This window comes from Salmo trutta, chromosome 27 (assembly GCF_901001165.1).
Source record: "Salmo trutta chromosome 27, fSalTru1.1, whole genome shotgun sequence".
Taxonomy (NCBI): Eukaryota; Metazoa; Chordata; class Actinopteri; order Salmoniformes; family Salmonidae; genus Salmo; species Salmo trutta.
The window spans coordinates 15,315,454-15,334,294 of record NC_042983.1 but is presented as its reverse complement, the minus strand read 5'-3'; the positions used below and the strand labels follow the sequence as shown (position 1 = coordinate 15,334,294).

Here is an 18,841-nt window from a genome sequence, read left to right as displayed (position 1 = left end):
CTGCAAAGGGAAGCCCTGCACACACACACACACACACACACACACACACACACACACACACACACACACACACACACACACACACACACACACACACACACCATTCCTACACACATTACACACCGATCCATCCCCAAGCCGAACCAAGACATCTGTAACTTTACGTTCATGTTCTGTGAAAGGTGAGAGTTTCATAGCATGTGTTCATTGTTCCTTATGTAAATGTCTGGGTCACCATAATGTATGTGTGATGACTCCCATTTCCCACATCCCTGGGTGTGTGTGTGTGATTAGTTTGATGGGTGTGTGTGGATAGCATGATCACACCTTTCCCCCAGGGCAGAGAGAAAAAGAGGGGGAGTGAGGGTAGAGGGGGAGGGGGAAGGATAATGAGAGAGAGAGTGAAAAGAGTGAAGAGAGCAAGATTGAGCAGACACACCCATTTTCAACACCTAGGCGAGGCACAGCAGCTTTGAGGGAGAAACAGAGAGAGTTATAGAAAGGGGGAAGGGGAGAGTTGAGTAATAGGAGGGTGTGGTTATCTTCCAGAGGGGAAACGATAAGCAGAGTTAGCTTGGTGGAACTCACTACACTCTTTCACTTGCTCCCACACACAGTCTGCATATACAAATACACACATACAAACTCCTAAACATACTCAATCTCACTCTGACCGGACAAAGAGAAGAGAGTCGGAACAGCAAGTCTGAGAGAGCAACCGCGTGCCAGCACAGAAAAACAAGAGAGTGAGGGAACAGCAAAAAAGGAAATTGGACATGAAGGACAAAGTGAAGAGAGGAGGAGGAGGAGATCAGGGAACATCAGGTGAGAAAGAACAACTGCTCAGCCTTGCTCTGGTGTCTGTTTCACAACACTCTTCTCTCTTTCACTTTCTCCCACTTCCTTGTTTTTCCATACGGTCTCTCTCTTTTTCTCTGCTGTTCCAGACTGCCCTACAGGGGGCTATTGTAGCACTGCTGGTCTGCTGTAGCCTGGTTCCAGTCTGGTTCTCATTCAGTCAAACTGTTGTTGTCTTGCCAAATGGTCTGGTCTGCCAATGCAACACTAACAGTGTGGCATTGTTAAAGGCAGGTAGAGTAGAGTCAGGAAGCCTGACTATGTCTGTAGGGAACAGAAATCCTATGTAAAGAGAATAATGAACCGAATTCTGGTTGTATAGTTTTCAACACTGCCAATTACTAAGCCATGTTGTTAAAGGAAACAATTTTAATTATTATGTACATTCCTGCATCTCCTAGGAATGTACATAATACATAATCTCTGCTCTGTGTCGTTCCTCTTCGCCACACCACTTCTCTCTGCATGCTACAGTTTATTGTGCCTTTATTCCAAGGGAGGCTTTTCTCCCTCTTCCTTGCTTACACACACACACACACACACACACACACACACACACACACACACACACACACACACACACACACACACACACACACACACACACATACACACACACACACACACACACACACACACACACGTGTGCACGCACACATGCACGCGCGCACACACACACACACACACACACACACACACACACACACACACACACACACACACACACACACACACACACACACACCCCTCCCATAGTGAGCATATTTCTCATGGCAATGACCCAAGTAACTAAATACACACACATCTGCCTCTGTGTTACCATCACCCAATACAGGGGTGGTGTGTATAGAATGAGTGATAGTGTGTGTGCGTTTGTGTGTTTTCTCATGAATCCATACCTGTGTAGTGAGTGATGGTGTGTGTGTGGGGGGGGGGGGGGGGGGGGGGTTGTTGTTATCTCCCCTGGCATATCTCCCCTGTGAGTAGGCATATCACCGGGGGCAACCAGATGATTGACAGATTATTATCCCGAAACTCAACTGTAAAGGTTACCCATAATGTTGGACGCTGTTGTACCTCTAATATATAGCTACAATCAGAGCTGTATAATTGTCAGACTTGGTTAGACACTAAAAGGTCAAAAATAATATATTCTAGTGAGATGTGATGGGAGTGTAACCCTTCATCAAGTAGGAATGTTAGTGTGTGTGTGTGTGTGAGACAGGAGGGCAGATGTTATTGGTGCCAGGTCTGGTGGCTCTTGGCCGCTGGAGTCGAGGGGAGTAAAGTGTCAGTTCTTCAGTTCGACTGGCGGCTGGCAGCTTCCCTTGAAAAACGAGAAAAAAGCCGCAATAGTACTGTTGTCAATTTTGAGACGCCGTAGCCAAAATATACAGAATTGATCTAAGATAACCTAATTGGCGTCTGCATGCTTCCCAACCAAAACAGTTCGTAAGAGTTTTTGCATATTTATGACAACATTTTGTGACGTTTTCTGTTCGTTTAGTTTTTTTCGGACGTTCGGGCACCCAACATTTTTTCTCGAGGCAAGCCAAAGTCGGTAGCTGAAGTCTACGCCCCTTTGTAGATGATTGGTCAACAGTAGGAATTCTTCAATAAAGTCTTTGTTGTAATTCAACGAGAGACGACTCGTTTTCATGCACATTTTGTAACTGAGAAATACTGCATCAAACATCTTAGTTAGATGTAAAATTGCGCGACTAATATCTCCTCAGCAAAAATGTCCAAATGAATGACAGATTTCTTAGTTATCTTGAGTTGTTTATTTATGTCTGAGAAAAAAACACTTTTCAACCTATGTCATCTAATACACAAGAAATGTATAATAAAACATAAACAAATATGATGATATGACAAAAAAAAGAATGAATAACCCTTTTCATACTTTATAATATGTCCATATATAGTTATGATCTGTTTGAGGAACATCTACCCAAAATATTTCACCTTCTTTATTACTTTACCAAACATATCATGACATTGGTGATAGTCAAAATCTGTTCAATGTGTGTATGTCTAAATCAACATTTGGGCCACTAAACAACGTGCATCCCTCCTATAGACAAGGGGAGAAGGGCTTTGTAAAGGGCTCGATTTGTGACTTCCTCACAAAATTACTTCTTTACTTATTTTAAGTTTAAGGTCACATTCTTTATCGTAGAGGTATGAAAGTTATGTATTTAGATCCACCTGCTCGAGACAAATTCAGCCATTGCTTTGCCATGTCTGCATCGTGAAGCAGTCGAGCAGGATAAATGTTTTTCTAAGGACCATCCCTTTGACCTGACTTCGCAGTGAAGTGATATAAATTGATGTAATGATGCAGCCGACCACCAAAGGGAGGCAAATACCATTTTTTTCAACAGAGGACCTTTACATGGGGAATGGAGGATACCTAGTCAGCTGTATAACTGAATGCATTCAACTGAAATGTGTCTTCCACATTTAACCCAACCCCTCTGAATCAGAGAGGTGCGGAGGGATTCCTTAATTGACATCCACGTTTTCGGCACCCGGGGAACTGCCTTGCTCAGAACGATAGATTTTTACCTTGTCAGCTTGGGGATTTGATCCAGCAACCTTTCGGTTACTGGCCCAATGCTTCTACCCACCAGGCTACATGCCGCACCTAATGGTCCTAGGAAGGTCTGGATTTCTGTCATCTGACTTATAAAACGGTGGTTAACATACACATATAATTCTAGTACCCAATTTCGGGGACTGACAGCTTAAGAGGTTTTGTGTAAGCGCACTGTGCATGCTGCAGTACTCGATCAGGTCTGTGTGTGCCATGGACTGTATTGTGTGTGAGTGTAAGTGTCGGTGTGTATGTGTGTGTGTGTCTCTGTGTGACTGTGTCGGTGAGTGTGTGTAGGCATTCACATGCCAGGGTTGGGTGTGGCAGTCCCTTACCTCTGAGGTGACATCACTGCTTGTAGGCAAATACTGCCAACGCAGACACAGACCCACCCCTCACACATGCTGGGTCCTGCTCTTGTCTGTGTGTCGAGGTAGGGAACCTCTTCCTTTCCTCCTCCTCTCTCTCTCTCTGGCACACTACACATTCACACACACTCTCTTTCAAAGCGGCACTATAGCTGGCTACTGTGTAATCTTGAAAAAAATAATAATCCCACTGCAACTCAACAGTCTGATATACAACGTTTCTGCAACCATAATTCACCTGAACATGTCCAGGGGTTAGGGTTTGTTGTTAATGATCCGATTGGCATGTTCATTCCCTCCCTTAATCAGATACACTCACACTGACCATTGGGAAAACAGCTGCTGGTATGAAGGAGGAAGAAAACCCATCATTCCTTGTGAAGATCCAGGGTGCGGGAGTAGAACCATTTGAGCTGCAGGTAAAACAAAGAGAGACACTAACACATAGTAACCAATGATTTATATAAACCCTGGATTGGTGATGATATGTATTGGCCATTGAGAGGCTTTGAAGCCACCGGTCAGCTGTATTAATGGAATTCTACAATATTAAATGCATTTAAGTATTTTTGTTGCTGTAGTGGAGACAGTAACATTAGTAAACAAAAAAAATTGTACTTTTAAGGAAAAGGTTTTTATATATTCATTCATTTAAAAAAAATGTTTTAGCTCATAATATAATTAAAAAGTATGGATTATTAAGGTGTCTGTAATAGAATACATGTGGCAAAACGAATGTAGACATTAATAAATGAAATTTTATTGCTTCCAAAATAGCTTAAAATATATAGTGTATATATAAATTAATCATTGACAGTCACACACACACTACACATTCTCACACATTGGGCCTGGACCGAAAACAACCCAGAGCCCCCTGTCCTCCAGGTTATGCACTTCTGAAGGAACTGGATGCAGGAGTGTAGGGTGGGACATTCAATAGTACAACAACGGGTACAGACCTGCAGTGAGGGTGGAACAAGAGGTGAAAGGGACCAAAATTAGCACACCATTAATTCATATCACACTAGTGACTACATACCATTAGGCCACAGCCAATCTAAATGTGGAAGCATCAAATCAAATTTTATTTAGCAGATGTTATTGCAGGTGTAGCGAAATGCAAACTTGTTAAGTATAATAATGCCAAGTTCACCCACTAACTAACATTAGCGAGCTAGCTAACTTTAGCCACCTAGCTAGAATTCGTTTTTTAAGTTTGGAACATATGATACGTTTTGCAAATTCGTAACATATTGTACATTTAGCAAATTCATACACATATTGTGCATTTAGAAAATTCATACACATATTGTGCATTTAGAAAATTCATACACATATTGTACATTTAGCAAATTCATACACATATTGTGCATTTAGCAAATTCATACACATATTGTGCATTTAGAAAATTCATACACATATTGTACATTTAGCAAATTCATACACATATTGTGCATTTAGCAAATTCATACACATATTGTGCATTTAGAAAATTCATACACATATTGTACATTTAGCAAATTCATACACATATTGTGCATTTAGAAAATTCTTAACATATAATATTAATTATAATTCGTAATATATCATAGGAAATCGGTGATGGACATTCACATATTAATACATACCATACGAAATGCAACATATCCTACTAAATGAAGTGTCCCGGATTACATACAGAATAATACGAAATGCTCTGAGACCAGGTTAGTAGCTCGGCCACCTTCCACAGCAGCTGTGGAAGGCCGACATTGGCGGATTTGATGGATTATCCATATATCTCCAGTTTAAATTGATGGGGATTATTTTATTATGCTACTTAGATAACAGACTCAAATTAATAAACACTTTCCCAGGCTTGGCCATACATGCACATAAATGCACTTGACTGGTCATTACACAATATATAGTGGTCCTTTAGAATAGCTAGGCTAGGGGTTGGGGTAAGGGGTTAGGCTTAAGTTTAGGAGTCAGGTTAAAGGGGAAGGGGAAGGGTTAGCTAAAAGGGTAACGTTTAAGGTTAGGGGAGGGTTTAGCTAAAAGGGTAAAGGTTACCTAACATGCTAAGTAGCTAAAAAGTAGTAAGTAGTTGAAAAGTAGCTAACGGGCTAAAATGCTAAAGTTGTCGTTGATGAGATTTGAACTCGCAACCTTTGGGACTTATGTAACCATACCAAATGTAACATATCAAACTAAATAGAGTGTCGGATTCACATACAGAATAATACAAAATGCACTGGAGCTACAGCGGTGTTTCTCTGATAATGCTTTTGAACCGTTGGGACTACAAACTAATATAACGCCACTATGGAAAGGGGAGACTCACGAACACAATGGTGTTCTCCGTTTTGCTTTAGGACCCATCCACAAGTGTCACAGGACTCATCTGAATGTAACCCATGCAAATGAATGGAAGTATGGAGGTAGTTTTGTGTCAACAAAAATAAGAGGTGTCCAAAAAACTAAAATATTTCCTGAGCTTTCTTATATCTCCTAGATATGGGACAGACACTTCAAAACCTTATTCTTTATGATAAAAAAATACAATAATTGTGTGTGTCTCCGTAGGTCCATGGTTTCTGGCTGGTTCAGGAGGCTGTAATGGCGGTGTTGGGGAAAGAGGAGGTGTTTCCTCGCTCCAGCCTCTCATTGGCCCTCTCTGGAATGACCCTTGACCCCCTGACAGAGCTGCAGAGCCTGAAAAACCTCAGACCAGGAGCCACGCTCCGCCTGGTGGAGGGTAGGAGAAGAACTACATACAATACTACTGTCTCAATGGCTACATCCCAAATGGCACCCTATTCCCTTAGTAGTGCACTACTTTTGACCAGGGCCTACTATATACTGTATATGAGTTCCAATTGAGACTGTCTTCCCCTTTCTTTCTTTCATTCTTTCTTTCTTTCTCTTCCTCTGCCTTTTTGAATTTAAAGTTGAGTAATTTAGCAGACACTCTTATCCAGAGCAACTTACAGATAGCTAGGTCATAGTAAGTACATTTTTCCTCAATAAAGTACTGTAGCTACCAGCAAAGTCAGAGCTAGTAAAGGGGGAAAAAGGTCAAGTGCGAGTGTTAGTTCACGTTAGTTCACGATTTTATTTTTTTGTTCTTTCTCTCTCTACCACTGCTGACTCAGTAAACATCAAAGTCTTGGATGGGTTGAGAACATCAAAGCAGCAGGCTTGGCACAGGGATAACCTTTCTGCCAACCAGACTGCTTTTCTGTCAGAATACCAAACAGCCACGGGAAAACCCAGCAGCAGGGCAGGTCTATGCCTGTGTGTGTATGTGAGGTAGAGAGTCGAGAGAGTCGAGAGAGAGAGAAGTGTGTGTGTGTGTGTATGTACGTTTGTTCGTGTGTTCATGCGTTCGTGAGTTCTTGTTTTCATGTGTGTGTATGCGTGCGCGTGCATGTGCGCGTGCATGTGTCAGTGGGACAGGTCAGTGCCTGTAGAACTATAACAATTAACCATCGTGCTCATTGGAATATGGCTTGTCTTTTGTCCTCTGTTCTCCAGAGCCATACTCTCCCAGGTCTGCAAGGGTTCATCTGGCTCGTGTGCTGGAGCTGCTGAGAGCTGTTGGACCAAAGGATGCTCTGATGGAAGGACGATCACCTAGCCTACTGGACTCACTGACACACACACACTCTACAGGTACACACATGACAAACACGTTAACACACACAAACACACACACACTGTAAGGAATCACACACTCGTCATATTTCCAGGGTAAGTGTTCCTATCCAGCTCGAAGGACCATGAAAAAGAGCCCCTCTATTCGTACAGCTTAGAACACTAACAAATATATTGCCCATTCTCCTCTCTTTCTGCATGTTTTGTAGACTCTTCTGTCCAAGCCAATGGGAAAAGCCTGAAACGCTCGTCCAGCAACACAAAGACTGACCCGGCCAATCAGGATGGAGCTCCTCCTGAGTACCTCCTCCCTGGAGCCGCAGAGAGACCACTACTGGCCATGCTGCCTCACAACTCTCAGCCAGAGGTACACACACACACGCACACACGCACACATACATACACACACACTCTTCTCTCTCTGACTCTGTGCCTCTCTCCTAAGGTTCCCAGTTTTCTGCAAGACCTGTCACTCAGCTGTTGGAACCCGCCCCCTGGGCACAGAAAGCTGCAAGGGGACTTCCTGTACATCACTGTGGTGACCCTAGAGAGTCGCAAGTGTGACATCACATCCTGTCCACGAGGATTCTTCCTGAATAGGTGAGGTTCTCAGAAGTAACAGGCATATACGTTGGGGTCTGAAAGGATTGACACCCTTGATAAAGATGAACTATAATGACTGTTTAAAATAAATGATTCAAATACTGCGCTATGTTTTATGCAGAAATATAGGGAAATTATATAGTTTTATACTAATACAATTGCTCTTTCTCTGAGCATTTGTATGAGTATAAAATAATATAATTTCCCATTCAATATGTGAATTATTTATTTTATACTGTCATTACTGCTAATCTTTATCAAGGGTGTCAATCATTTCGAACCCCACTCTACTTATTATCCATACGAGATTACTTCAGTCAATATATCTCAGCTGCATATTGTTATTATCACAGCAATGACAACAGCAATGTGTGTGTGTGTGTTCTAGGTCTACAGTAGAGGTGTTTGATCCTCGGCCAACCTCGTCCTCTCCAGTCAGTCACTGCCTCATTGACCTGCTCTCTCACATCAGCCCTGCCTTCAAACAGGCACTCGCCACTCTCAGAGCCAGGTAACAGACAAACAAACACACACACGCACGCACACACACAGTGACCGACCCTATGTTCCGTATGTGTAATGTAGTGTCTGTCTCCCTGTAGGCCCCAACTGCCCCCAGTAGAAATGATGCTGACTCCCTACCGCACACTGAGCTGGCTGGGTCCCCCATCAGCCTCCCACTCCCACAGAAATCCTCTCAGCAGGCTGGGACTGGATCAACACTCTGGAGCACAGGTCTGTCTCTCTCTGTCTCTCACACACACACACACACACACACACACACACACACACACACACACACACACACACACACAGTTTAACAGCTCTTCTCAGTGTTTTAGCCAAGCCAAAGGACGGACGGATGAATAACCAATCAACCAAGTGACTGACTGTCTGACCAATTGACTGATTGATTTGGTGTTTGTGATGTGAAGGCTCCAGACTGGAACGAGGAGCTGCAGGCAGCCAGAGATCTGCCTCAGGGCAGTCAGGAGGAGAGACTACAGAGAGACAGAGCTCTACTACAGGTACACGCACGTCATACTCACTAGGAGTCCTCCAGGAAGTATTCACTGCTGACAAGCTGTTATTGTTGCTCTCAAAAAAGGATCTGTCATGCTGCTGTGCTTGAACTGTAAGGCTATTTAGACATTTCTAGAAAATACATTATTCTCTCTCATTCAGGTGAACAGCTCGTTTGTGTGGGCAGTGGCCCAGGGTGCGGAGACTGTTATTGACGGCTGTGTAGAGCCAATCAGTGGAGGTCCTGATGACCCCGCCTTCCTGTGGGGCGGGCTGTTCCTGAGCCAGGGAGGAGCAGGGATGGCGTTAGGGGGCGAGAGGGGACGCAGGTAAGATCTTGTTCAGCCTGTCTTCAGCGGATCTCATTGTATGTAGCTAGAGAATGACCAGTCTTTTTTATAGTGTATAATCATAGAAAAAATCCTGCTGAACCCATCATGCTGCTGTATAACAACACACCCCTCCCTCCCAGGGTGGCCCAGAGGCTGGAGCTGAGGGGTGTACAGTCCTACAGTGACCTGGAGGGGGCGCTCCAGGGCCTCCACACCCTGCCCACCGCCACCGTGGACTACAGGGGGATCCGTCTGTCTGCCCAAGGCCTGGCCCCTGGCCTGGAGGGCCCAGAGCAGGACCAGGGCCCCTCTGCTCCTACCAGGTACAACTCAATAAGAACATAAACATTAGCTTTTATATGCTCCCCAGTGATTTGTTTAATGAGGACAGTGTTTGCACCTGCAGTTAGTCTTTGTCGGTGGCATGTCACCCTCACCTTCTCCTACCTTCTCCCACCTTTTCTCACCCTCTCCCTCTCTCTATCTCTCTCTCCCCCTCTCACTCTCTTCCTCGCTCTCCCCCTCTCTCTCTCCCCCAGGGGTATTCTGTACGGGGTGGGCGCTGGGCCCCAGGAGTCCCCCCACCGACGCTGTCTCTTGGAGCTGCTGGCTCAGGCTGCTAAAGGCCTCAGCCTGCAGAGACACGCTGTAGTGGGGCCCAACGGCCACCAGGTGCCTCTGTTCACCGCACTTGACGCCCAGGGGCTGCTGGGGGCTGATGGGAGGTTCTACCTGCTAGACCTCTTCAGGAGCCTGCCGGCCGATGCCAACTACTGCCCTGAGGGAGGGAGGCAGAGGGAGGAAGTGGAGAAGAAGGAGGGGTCATGGGAGGAGGGCTGGCCAGAGCAGTACCAGAGCACTTCAGGTCTGCCCAGGAGGTTCCCTCATGGCCTCTGCAGGCTAAGACCAGAGCTGCTGCAGGCCTTCATCCAGGACAAGTCAGTACTATTACACCTCTAGTTAGCTATACTGTAGGAATACTTCTTATGTACTGTATGCATGTGGGACAGTCTGACGTTTACAGTAACTCTGCAGTATGATGTCACATTTCTAAATGTTTTGTTTTGTATTGTGTTGTTTCTAAGATTGTTCCCTCCCTCCCTCTGTTCCAGACAGTCCCAGTTCACTCGCCGCTGCAAAGAAAGGATGGAAGAGAATGGAGGCGTGGAGGAGTGTGTAAAAGCAGGTGAGGAAAGGCCGTTTTTATTTTTTGCTCTAGATTTCAAGACCACAGGTAATATCAGAGCTGACACGTTATTTTGTGTGTGTATGTGTTCCCAGGTGACCATCGAGGTACAGATGCAGTGAGAGGTGCTTGTAAAGATGTGGGATCAGTCAGTGACATCATCTTTGAGATGCGCTTCAACCCCAGCGTGTTCTCCCCAGGTATCCCATCTGCTCCGCACACATCTGCTCCGCACGAACACACACAACACACACCCTCCCCTTCCCCATACAGCTGAGACAAAACCACTGCTGTGACATACCAGAGTGTAAAAATTGACCCTGTCTCTGTCTCACCCCTCTGTGTGTTCAGACGTGACGTTCCCCAAGAGTGACCATGAGGCCGTGAGGCTGCAGGAGAGGCTACTTAGAGAGGCTGCAGCCTCCATCATCACACAACGGATACCTGCCATCGTGAGTGGAGCTCTCTATTCCTGGAGTTCAGTTTATCAACCTGTCGTAACCTGTCTCTTACTCTAGCTGTCTGTGTGTCTCAGGTGGAGGCATGCCTGCAGGGCAGTGAGATGCCTCTAGATGGCGCTACGCTGAAGCAGGCGCTACACCAGAAGGGCATCAATCTCCGCTACCTCGGCCAGCTGACCAAGGCCATCAGCCAATCAGAACACAAGGAGCGGCTTAGACATATTATGGTCAGACTCGAAACTCATTCACACACAACTCAAAGGCACTCGAAGAACAGGATATATATACGCTGAGTGTACAAAACTTTGGGAACATGCTCTTTCCATGACATAGACTGGCCAGGTCAATCCAGGTGAAAGATATGATCCCTTATTGATGTCACTTGTTAAATCCACTTCAATCAGTGTAGATGAAGGGGAGGAGACAGGTTAAAGAAGGATTTTAAGCCTTGAGATAATTGAGACATGGATTGTGTATGTGTGCCATTTAGAGGGTGAATGGGCAAGACAAAAGATTTAAGTGTCTTTCAACGGGGTATGGTAGTAGGTGCCAGGTGCACCGGTTTGTGTCAAAAACGGCAACGCTGCTGGGTTTTTCACGCTCAACAGTTTCCCGTGTGTATCAAGAATGGACCACCACAAAAGGAAATCCAGACAGTAATGATGCTTTATATATACTGCTCCAAAAAATAAAGGGAACACTTAAACAACACATCCTAGATCTGAATGAAAGAAATAATCTTATTAAATACTTTTTTCTTTACATAGTTGAATGTGCTGACAACAAAATCACACGAAAATAATCAATGGAAATCCAATTTATCAACCCATGGAGGTCTGGATTTGGAGTCACACTCAAAATTAAAGTGGAAAACCACACTACAGGCTGATCCAACTTTGATGTAATATCCTTAAAACATGTCAAAATGAGGCTCAGTAGTGTGTGTGGCCTCCACGTGCCTGTATGACCTCCCTACAACGCCTGGGCATGCTCCTGATGAGGTGGCGGATGGTCTCCTGAGGGATCTCCTCCCAGACCTGGACTAAAGCATCCGCCAACTCCTGGACAGTCTGTGGTGCAACGTGGCGTTGGTGGATGGAGCGAGACATGATGTCCCAGATGTGCTCAATTGGATTCAGGTCTGGGGAACGGGCGGGCCAGTCCATAGCATCAATGCCTTCCTCTTGCAGGAACTGCTGACACACTCCAGCCACATGAGGTCTAGCATTGTCTTGCATTAGGAGGAACCCAGGGCCAACCGCACCAGCATATGGTCTCACAAGGGGTCTGAGGATCTCATATCGGTACCTAATGGCAGTCAGGCTACCTCTGGCGAGCACATGGAGGGCTGTGCGGCCCCCCAAAGAAATGCCACCCCACACCATGACTGGCCCACCGCCAAACCGGTCATGCTGGAGGATGTTGCAGGCAGCAGAACGTTCTCCACGGCGTCTCCAGACTGTCACATGTGCTCAGTGTGAACCTGCTTTCATCTGTGAAGAGCACAGGGCGCCAGTGGCGAATTTGCCAATCTTGGTGTTCTCTGGCAAATGCCAAACGTCCTGCACGGTGTTGGGCTGTAAGCACAACCCCCACCTGTGGACGTCAGGCCCTCATACCACCCTCATGGAGTTTGTTTCTGACCATTTGAGCAGACACATGCACATTTGTGGCCTGCTGGAGGTCATTTTGTAGGGCTCTGGCAGTGCTCCTCCTGCTCCTCCTTGCACAAAGGCAGAGGTAGCGGTCCTGCTGCTGGGTTGTTGCCCTCCTACGGCCTCCTCCATGTCTCCTGATGTACTGGCCTGTCTCCTGGTAGCGCCTCCATGCTCTGGACACTACGCTGACAGACACAGCAAACCTTCTTGCCACAGCTTGCATTGATGTGCCATCCTGGATGAGCTGCACTACCTGAGCCACTTGTGTGGGTTGTAGACTCCGTCTCATGCTACCACTAGAGTGAAAGCACCGCCAGCATTCAAAAGTGACCAAAACATCAGCCAGGAAGCATAGGAACTGAGAAGTGGTCTGTGGTCCCCACCTGCAGAACCACTCCTTTATTGGGGGTGTCTTGCTAATTGCCTATAATTTCCACCTGTCGTCTATTCCATTTGCACAACAGCATGTGAAATGTATTGTCAATCAGTGTTGCTTCCTAAGTGGACAGTTTGATTTCACAGAAGTGTGATTGACTTGGAGTTACATTGTGTTGTTTAAGTGTTCCCTTTATTTTTTTGAGCAGTGTATATATATATGAGTGGCAGGTAGCCTAGCGGTAAGAGCGTTGGGACAGTAACCGCAAGGTTGCTTGTTCAAATCCCTGAATGGACAAGGTGAAAAATCTGTTGATGTACCCTTAGCCACTTAACCCTAATTGCTCAGGGTTGCTGTTGATAATGGCAGACCCTGGCTAACTATGACCCCAGTCTCAGGGAGAGTTTCTAACTCACATGTGTATAATACCCACTGCATGTGGGAAACAGGACAAATATAAGCACCCACCGAACAAATGTTTTATACGCGCTGTGATGATAGGGATTTTCTAAACGTCACGCACCCCCGCTTTTCTCTCTTACAGAGGCTGGCTGTTGGAGAGATTGTGGTTCGTTCTTCCAGAAGGATCTTCAACAACTTCCTGCAGGTACTGAAACAGTCTTCATTACAGTGTCATTATCACAGTCCTTATTAACTGGTCTGGGCTCAGTTCCTTGACTGGGTGTAGGGAAAGCATCATTACTGTCTGTAACCATAGCAACCTCCTCTCCTCTGTCCACAGGGTGTGGAGGTGTCAAGTCTCTCTGCAGCTGTCAGTCACTTCCTCTGCTGCCTATTGGTTGCCCATTACAGCACCGCCCCCACAGGGGAGGAGCCTAAGAAGAGGTCCAGGAGGCGGGGTCGTGGGGGAGGAGCTTCAGACAGCGCTGCCTGGAGTGCACTCAGTGGAGCCGAGCTCTGGATCCTGATTGGCCAGGATGCAGCAGAGACCTATGACATCACTCACGGCCTAGGGTTGGCACATTTAATGAATTAGTCATCAATCGATTAATCAATCAATTAGTCCATCACTTGTTACTTGTACAGTTCCTTGCGTTGTCACCTAATGATTATGATAGTATAATAATACCAGTAGTTAGTGTGAGCTGATGTTTTATGTGTCTCTGTGTTGCAGTTCCACTGCTGACCACCTAGTAGAGACGTATGGGCTGCAGAAGGTCTCCCTGCTTAGAGAGTTCTGTTTGAAGACTGGATTACAGGTACACACACACACACACACACACATGCATACACACACCTTCTCACACAGACCTCACAATCTTTATGTGTGTCCCTCAGCTGCGACTGAGAGAGTACGTCTTCGACAACCGAACTAAGGCTCCCATTGGTCCAGACGACGTGCTCAACATTTTTCCTGTTGTCAAGCATGTCACCATGACGACACATGATGCCTCGCGAGCGTTCCGAGCTGCTCAGAGTAGCGTTCAGAAAGGTGAGGTGGGCGGGTCACTGCTTGGTTCAACACACCGGGTTAGAGTTTGTCGGTGTGTGTATTTCTGTCGTTGACGCCAGCGGATGTGATATGTATGTTTTCCCGTCCCCCAGGCATGATGGAGCAGGCGTATGTGCGTCTGAAGGAGGCAGCGTATCTGTTTGGTCGCGTGTGTGACGACCTGAACGCGGAGGCCTGCTCCTGTCTAAGCCTGATGGCCAGAGTGGCTTACTTACAAGGCCAGCCCACAGAGGTATATACACACACACACCTCAGATTATGGCCTCAAATGTAAGGCATAGGATTGTACGGCTGTGTAACTCACTATTACCCTGTGCCTCTCTACCCCCACCCACAACCCACCAGGCCCGCAGTGTTCAGCTCAAGGCTGTGGTCATCAGTGAGCGAGTCCTGGGCTTTGACCACCCCAACACTATCCAACAATACGTAAGTACCACATTGTCATCCACTACTCATTCAAAGCACCACCGTCTACTGGGGATATCAAAACTCCCCAAGGATCAATAAACAACAAGTTGGCCTTTGTAGACCTTATTTATTTGTCATCCGAGTCATCTTTAGCTAAGTGAAGGAGGTGTGTGTCCTGTAGGCTCTGTTGGCGGTGTATGTGTTTGCTGGAGGAGAGTCTGCTCTAGCTCAGAGGTGTCTGTTCAGAGCCCGTCTCCTGATGCTCACAGTCCATGGAGAGGACCACCCCTACACCGCTACACTGGACGTAAGTCTGCTACACTCCAAACCTACACCGTTATACTAGAACTGAGTCTTCCATACCCTAACCTACCCCTACACTGTTACACCCCTAAGACCTGTTAGAGGAGACTAAACTCTCTCCCTCTCTCTCAGAGCTGTCTAGGTTTGGTGTTGCCGAGCGAACAAGCAGGGCAGTTCCTACAGAGCGCACTCAAAATCAACACTTCCTTCTTTGGCCCCACCGACGTGCACACTGCTCTCAGGTATCAATCGCTTAAATCACTCCCTCCCTCACTCTCCCAACCAATCAATCAATTAACCAAGTCACTACTCAATCACTCTATCTCCCCCATCTCTCCAGTCAGCATCTGTTGTCCCAGTGGATGTGTGGAGTGGGAGACTATCGTTCTGCCATGAATCACGAGAAAGAAGCTCTGTCTGCCTTCACCAGCCTGGTCTGTACCTAGCATACTGTGTGTGTGTTTGTGTGTGTCAAATCAAATCAAACTTTGTCACATGCGCCGAATACAACAAGTGTAGACCTTACCGTGAAATGCTTAACCAACAGTGCAGTTCAAGAAGAGTTAAGAAAATATTTGCCAAATAAACTGAAGTAAAAAATTATAAAATGTAACACAATAACATAACAATAACAAAGCTATATACAGGGGGTACCAGCACCGAGTCAGTGTGCAGGGGTACAGGTTAGAGGTAATTTGTACATGTAGGAAGAGGTGAAGTGACTATGTATAGATAATAAACAGCAAGTAGCAGCAGTGTACAAAACAAATGGGGGGGGGGGGGTCAATGTAATAGTCCGGCGGCCATTTGATTAATTGTTCAGCAGTCTTATGGCTTGGAGGTAGAAGCTGTTAAGGAGCCTTTTGGTCCTAGACTTGGTGCCCCGGTACCGCTTGCCATGCGGTAGCAGAGAAAACAGTCTATGACTTGGGTGACTGGAGTCTCACAATTTTATGGGCTTTCCTCTGACACCGCCTATTATATAGGTCCTGGATTGCAAAAAGCTTGGCCCCAGTGATGTACTGGGCCGTACGCACTACCCGCTGTAGTGCCTTACGGTCAGATGCCAAGCAGTTGCCATACCAGACCCTGATGCAACCAGTCAGGATGCAGCTGTATAACTTTTTGAGGATCCGGGGACCCATGCCAAATCTTTTCAGTCTCCTGAGGGGGAAAAGGTTTTGTCGTGCCTTCTTCACGACTGTCTTGTTGTGTTTGGACCATGATAGTTCGTTGGTGATGTGGACACCAAGGAACTTGAAACTCTCGACCTGCTCCACTACAGCCATGTTGATGTTAATGGGGGCCTGTTCAGCCCGCCTTTTCCTGTAGTCCTCAATTAGCTCCTTTGTCTTGCTCACATTTAGGGAGGTTTTTGTCCTGGCACCACACGGCCAGGTCTCTGACCTCCTCCCTATAGGCTGTCTCATCGTTGTCGGTGATCAGGCCTACCACTGTTATGTTGTCAGCAAACTTAATGATGGTGTTGGAGTCGTGTTTGGCCACACAGTCGTGGGGGAACAGGGAGTACAGGAGGGGACCAAGTACACACCCCTGAGGGGCCCCAGTGTTGACGATCAGCGTGGCCTACCCTTACCGGCGGCCCGTCAGGAAGTACAGATCCAGTTGCAGAGGGAGGTGTTTAGTCCCAGGGTCCTTAGCTTAGTGATGAGTTTCGTGGGCACTATGGTGTTGAACGCTGAGCTGTAGTCAATGAACAGCATACTCACATAGGTGTGTGTGTGTCTGTGTGTAACCAGTATGGTGAGGACCACCCCCAGAGACGTTGCAGCTATGAGTTCCTGCGTTCCATTACCCAGCAAGCAGTGCGTGTGGAACGCTCTCTGAGGCAAGGAGGGAACCCGCTCACAGCTGAGGTAATAAAACCCTATTCTGTTCTCTTTGTGTACTAAATAAAGGTCCAGAGTAGGTGACCATTAAATTCCCTTCTGCCTGTCTCCTCTCTCCCCAGGGGCAGTCTCTGTCTCCCTCAGCTGAGACCACTCTGGAGCAGCTGGCCCTGGTCACAGGCATCAGGACACCAAGCCACAGGTAACACACAAGAGAAGGATTGTATTTATATATATGTATTCATATATTACCAAAATGATATTAGCAGACATGAATCTAAGCGTGGTCTGGTCTCTTAGTGACAGGCTCCTGGAGTTCAAACAGAAGCTGATGGAACAGAGAGAGGCAGAGGAGGCCGCTAACGCCAAACCAGACAACACACACACAGAAACAGTGAACGGAAAGGAAGTGAAGACCCCTGAAAGAGAGGAAGAGGAGGATAGGGTAGTCCAGGAGACCACCGGTGAGGAGCTCCCAGAAGAGGTAGATCCAGAGAAGAACACAGCCGACAAACAGACAGCGGACGGCCATCAACTGGAGGTCAATGAGTGGTCCGTAGATGTGGGCTCAGTAGTAAAGAGCTTAGTAGTGGAGGAGGGCTCAGCAGTAGAGGGGTCAGCAGCAGAGAGTAAAGCAGTAGAGAGTGGAGCTGTAGTAGAATCCAGTGAGAGAGATGGAGATGAAGACAGAGCTGCCCCAGAGGCTGAGCAGCACACAGGGACAGAGGATGGAGAGGCAAAGCTGATGGCTACAGAGGAAATGCAAACTGAGCCAGTCAGAGATTGTATAGAGGAGAGTCAGAGTCTGACACAAAATGGAGGTTTAGAATCGGAGGGAAACCAATCAGACAACGATGTGGAGGTAGCCAATGAGAAGCCAGGGTCAGATAAGGTCAGCGGTGTGAACGGAACGCCAAGCACCAGCAATGACCAATCAGAGCCTCAGGAGGTCTTTGCGAACAGGGACGCCTCGACGACCATCAGCCAAACAAAATAAACACTTGTCACAGCAGAGGGTGAGATGCTAGCTAATGGAACAGCGGTGTCAGAGAGTGAAGACAAAGAGGGAGGGACCATCATAAGAGACCTACAGAATTTAGGGGCGGCAGGTATCCTAGTGGTTAGAGCGTTGGACTAGTAACCGGAAGGTTGCAAGATCGAATCCCCGAGCTGACAAGGTAAAAATCTGGCGTTCTGCCCCTGAACAAGGCAGTTAACCCACTGTTCCTAGGCCGTCATTGAAAATAAGAATTTGTTCTTAACTGACTTTCCTAGTTAAATAAAGTAAAAAATATATATATATATATAAAAAATAACCATAGAGAGGAGTCATAGGACAGACAGGCAGCTGCCAACAAGGCGGTAGCTTATTAACGGTGCTGTTGATTCAGCTGGATCAGAATCTTTAGAGCAGAGAGCTGTGGAGGATGAGATGAAAAACAAAAACAGAAAGAGAAGATAGAAGTGTACCATTGTCCTTGACCTGGTGGTTTCTTTACTGATATTGGGAGAGAGCTACACTTTGTTGCTTTTTTCAATATTAAACATTTTACTCTTGACTGTAAAACAAACCAGTGTTTTTCTTACTGCTGTTGTCTAATTTAGTTACAGACAAATCAACTGTTATAACAGCATAAAACTGAATGTTTACACTTACACAACTGAACCAAAATAATAAAAACATTGGGAAAAAGAGACAG

General features: G+C 46.3%; 1 protein-coding gene across 1 annotated transcript; it reads left to right on the top strand.

Moving 5' to 3' along the window:
• Positions 1–476: 476 nt before the first annotated feature.
• On the top strand, positions 477–18,836 carry si:ch211-166a6.5 (clustered mitochondria protein homolog). The gene is made up of 28 exons (XM_029716844.1): positions 477–825; positions 4,135–4,244; positions 6,397–6,568; positions 7,348–7,485; positions 7,677–7,834; positions 7,913–8,067; positions 8,459–8,581; positions 8,673–8,805; positions 9,006–9,098; positions 9,256–9,422; positions 9,566–9,748; positions 9,965–10,363; positions 10,538–10,611; positions 10,707–10,811; positions 10,963–11,063; positions 11,147–11,299; positions 13,651–13,713; positions 13,849–14,081; positions 14,242–14,326; positions 14,406–14,559; positions 14,673–14,812; positions 14,926–15,006; positions 15,170–15,295; positions 15,424–15,533; positions 15,632–15,725; positions 17,052–17,168; positions 17,264–17,343; positions 17,442–18,836. Exons 1-28 carry the CDS (start codon positions 777–779, stop codon positions 18,136–18,138), a joined length of 4,293 nt encoding a protein of 1,430 aa, XP_029572704.1. The 5' UTR covers positions 477–776; the 3' UTR covers positions 18,139–18,836.
• Positions 18,837–18,841: the final 5 nt, after the last annotated feature.

What these genes read in the sequence shown, in the direction of transcription:
- si:ch211-166a6.5 (XM_029716844.1), top strand. Translation starts at nt 777, where the DNA reads ATGAAGGACAAAGTGAAGAGAGGAGGAGGAGGAGATCAGGGAACATCA. An exon ending in CTCACAACTCTCAGCCAGAG is followed by an intron (nt 7,835 to 7,912) that starts GTACACACACAC and finishes CTCTCTCCTAAG; the next exon opens with GTTCCCAGTTTTCTGCAAGA. An exon ending in CAGGCCTTCATCCAGGACAA is followed by an intron (nt 10,364 to 10,537) that starts GTCAGTACTATT and finishes CCTCTGTTCCAG; the next exon opens with ACAGTCCCAGTTCACTCGCC.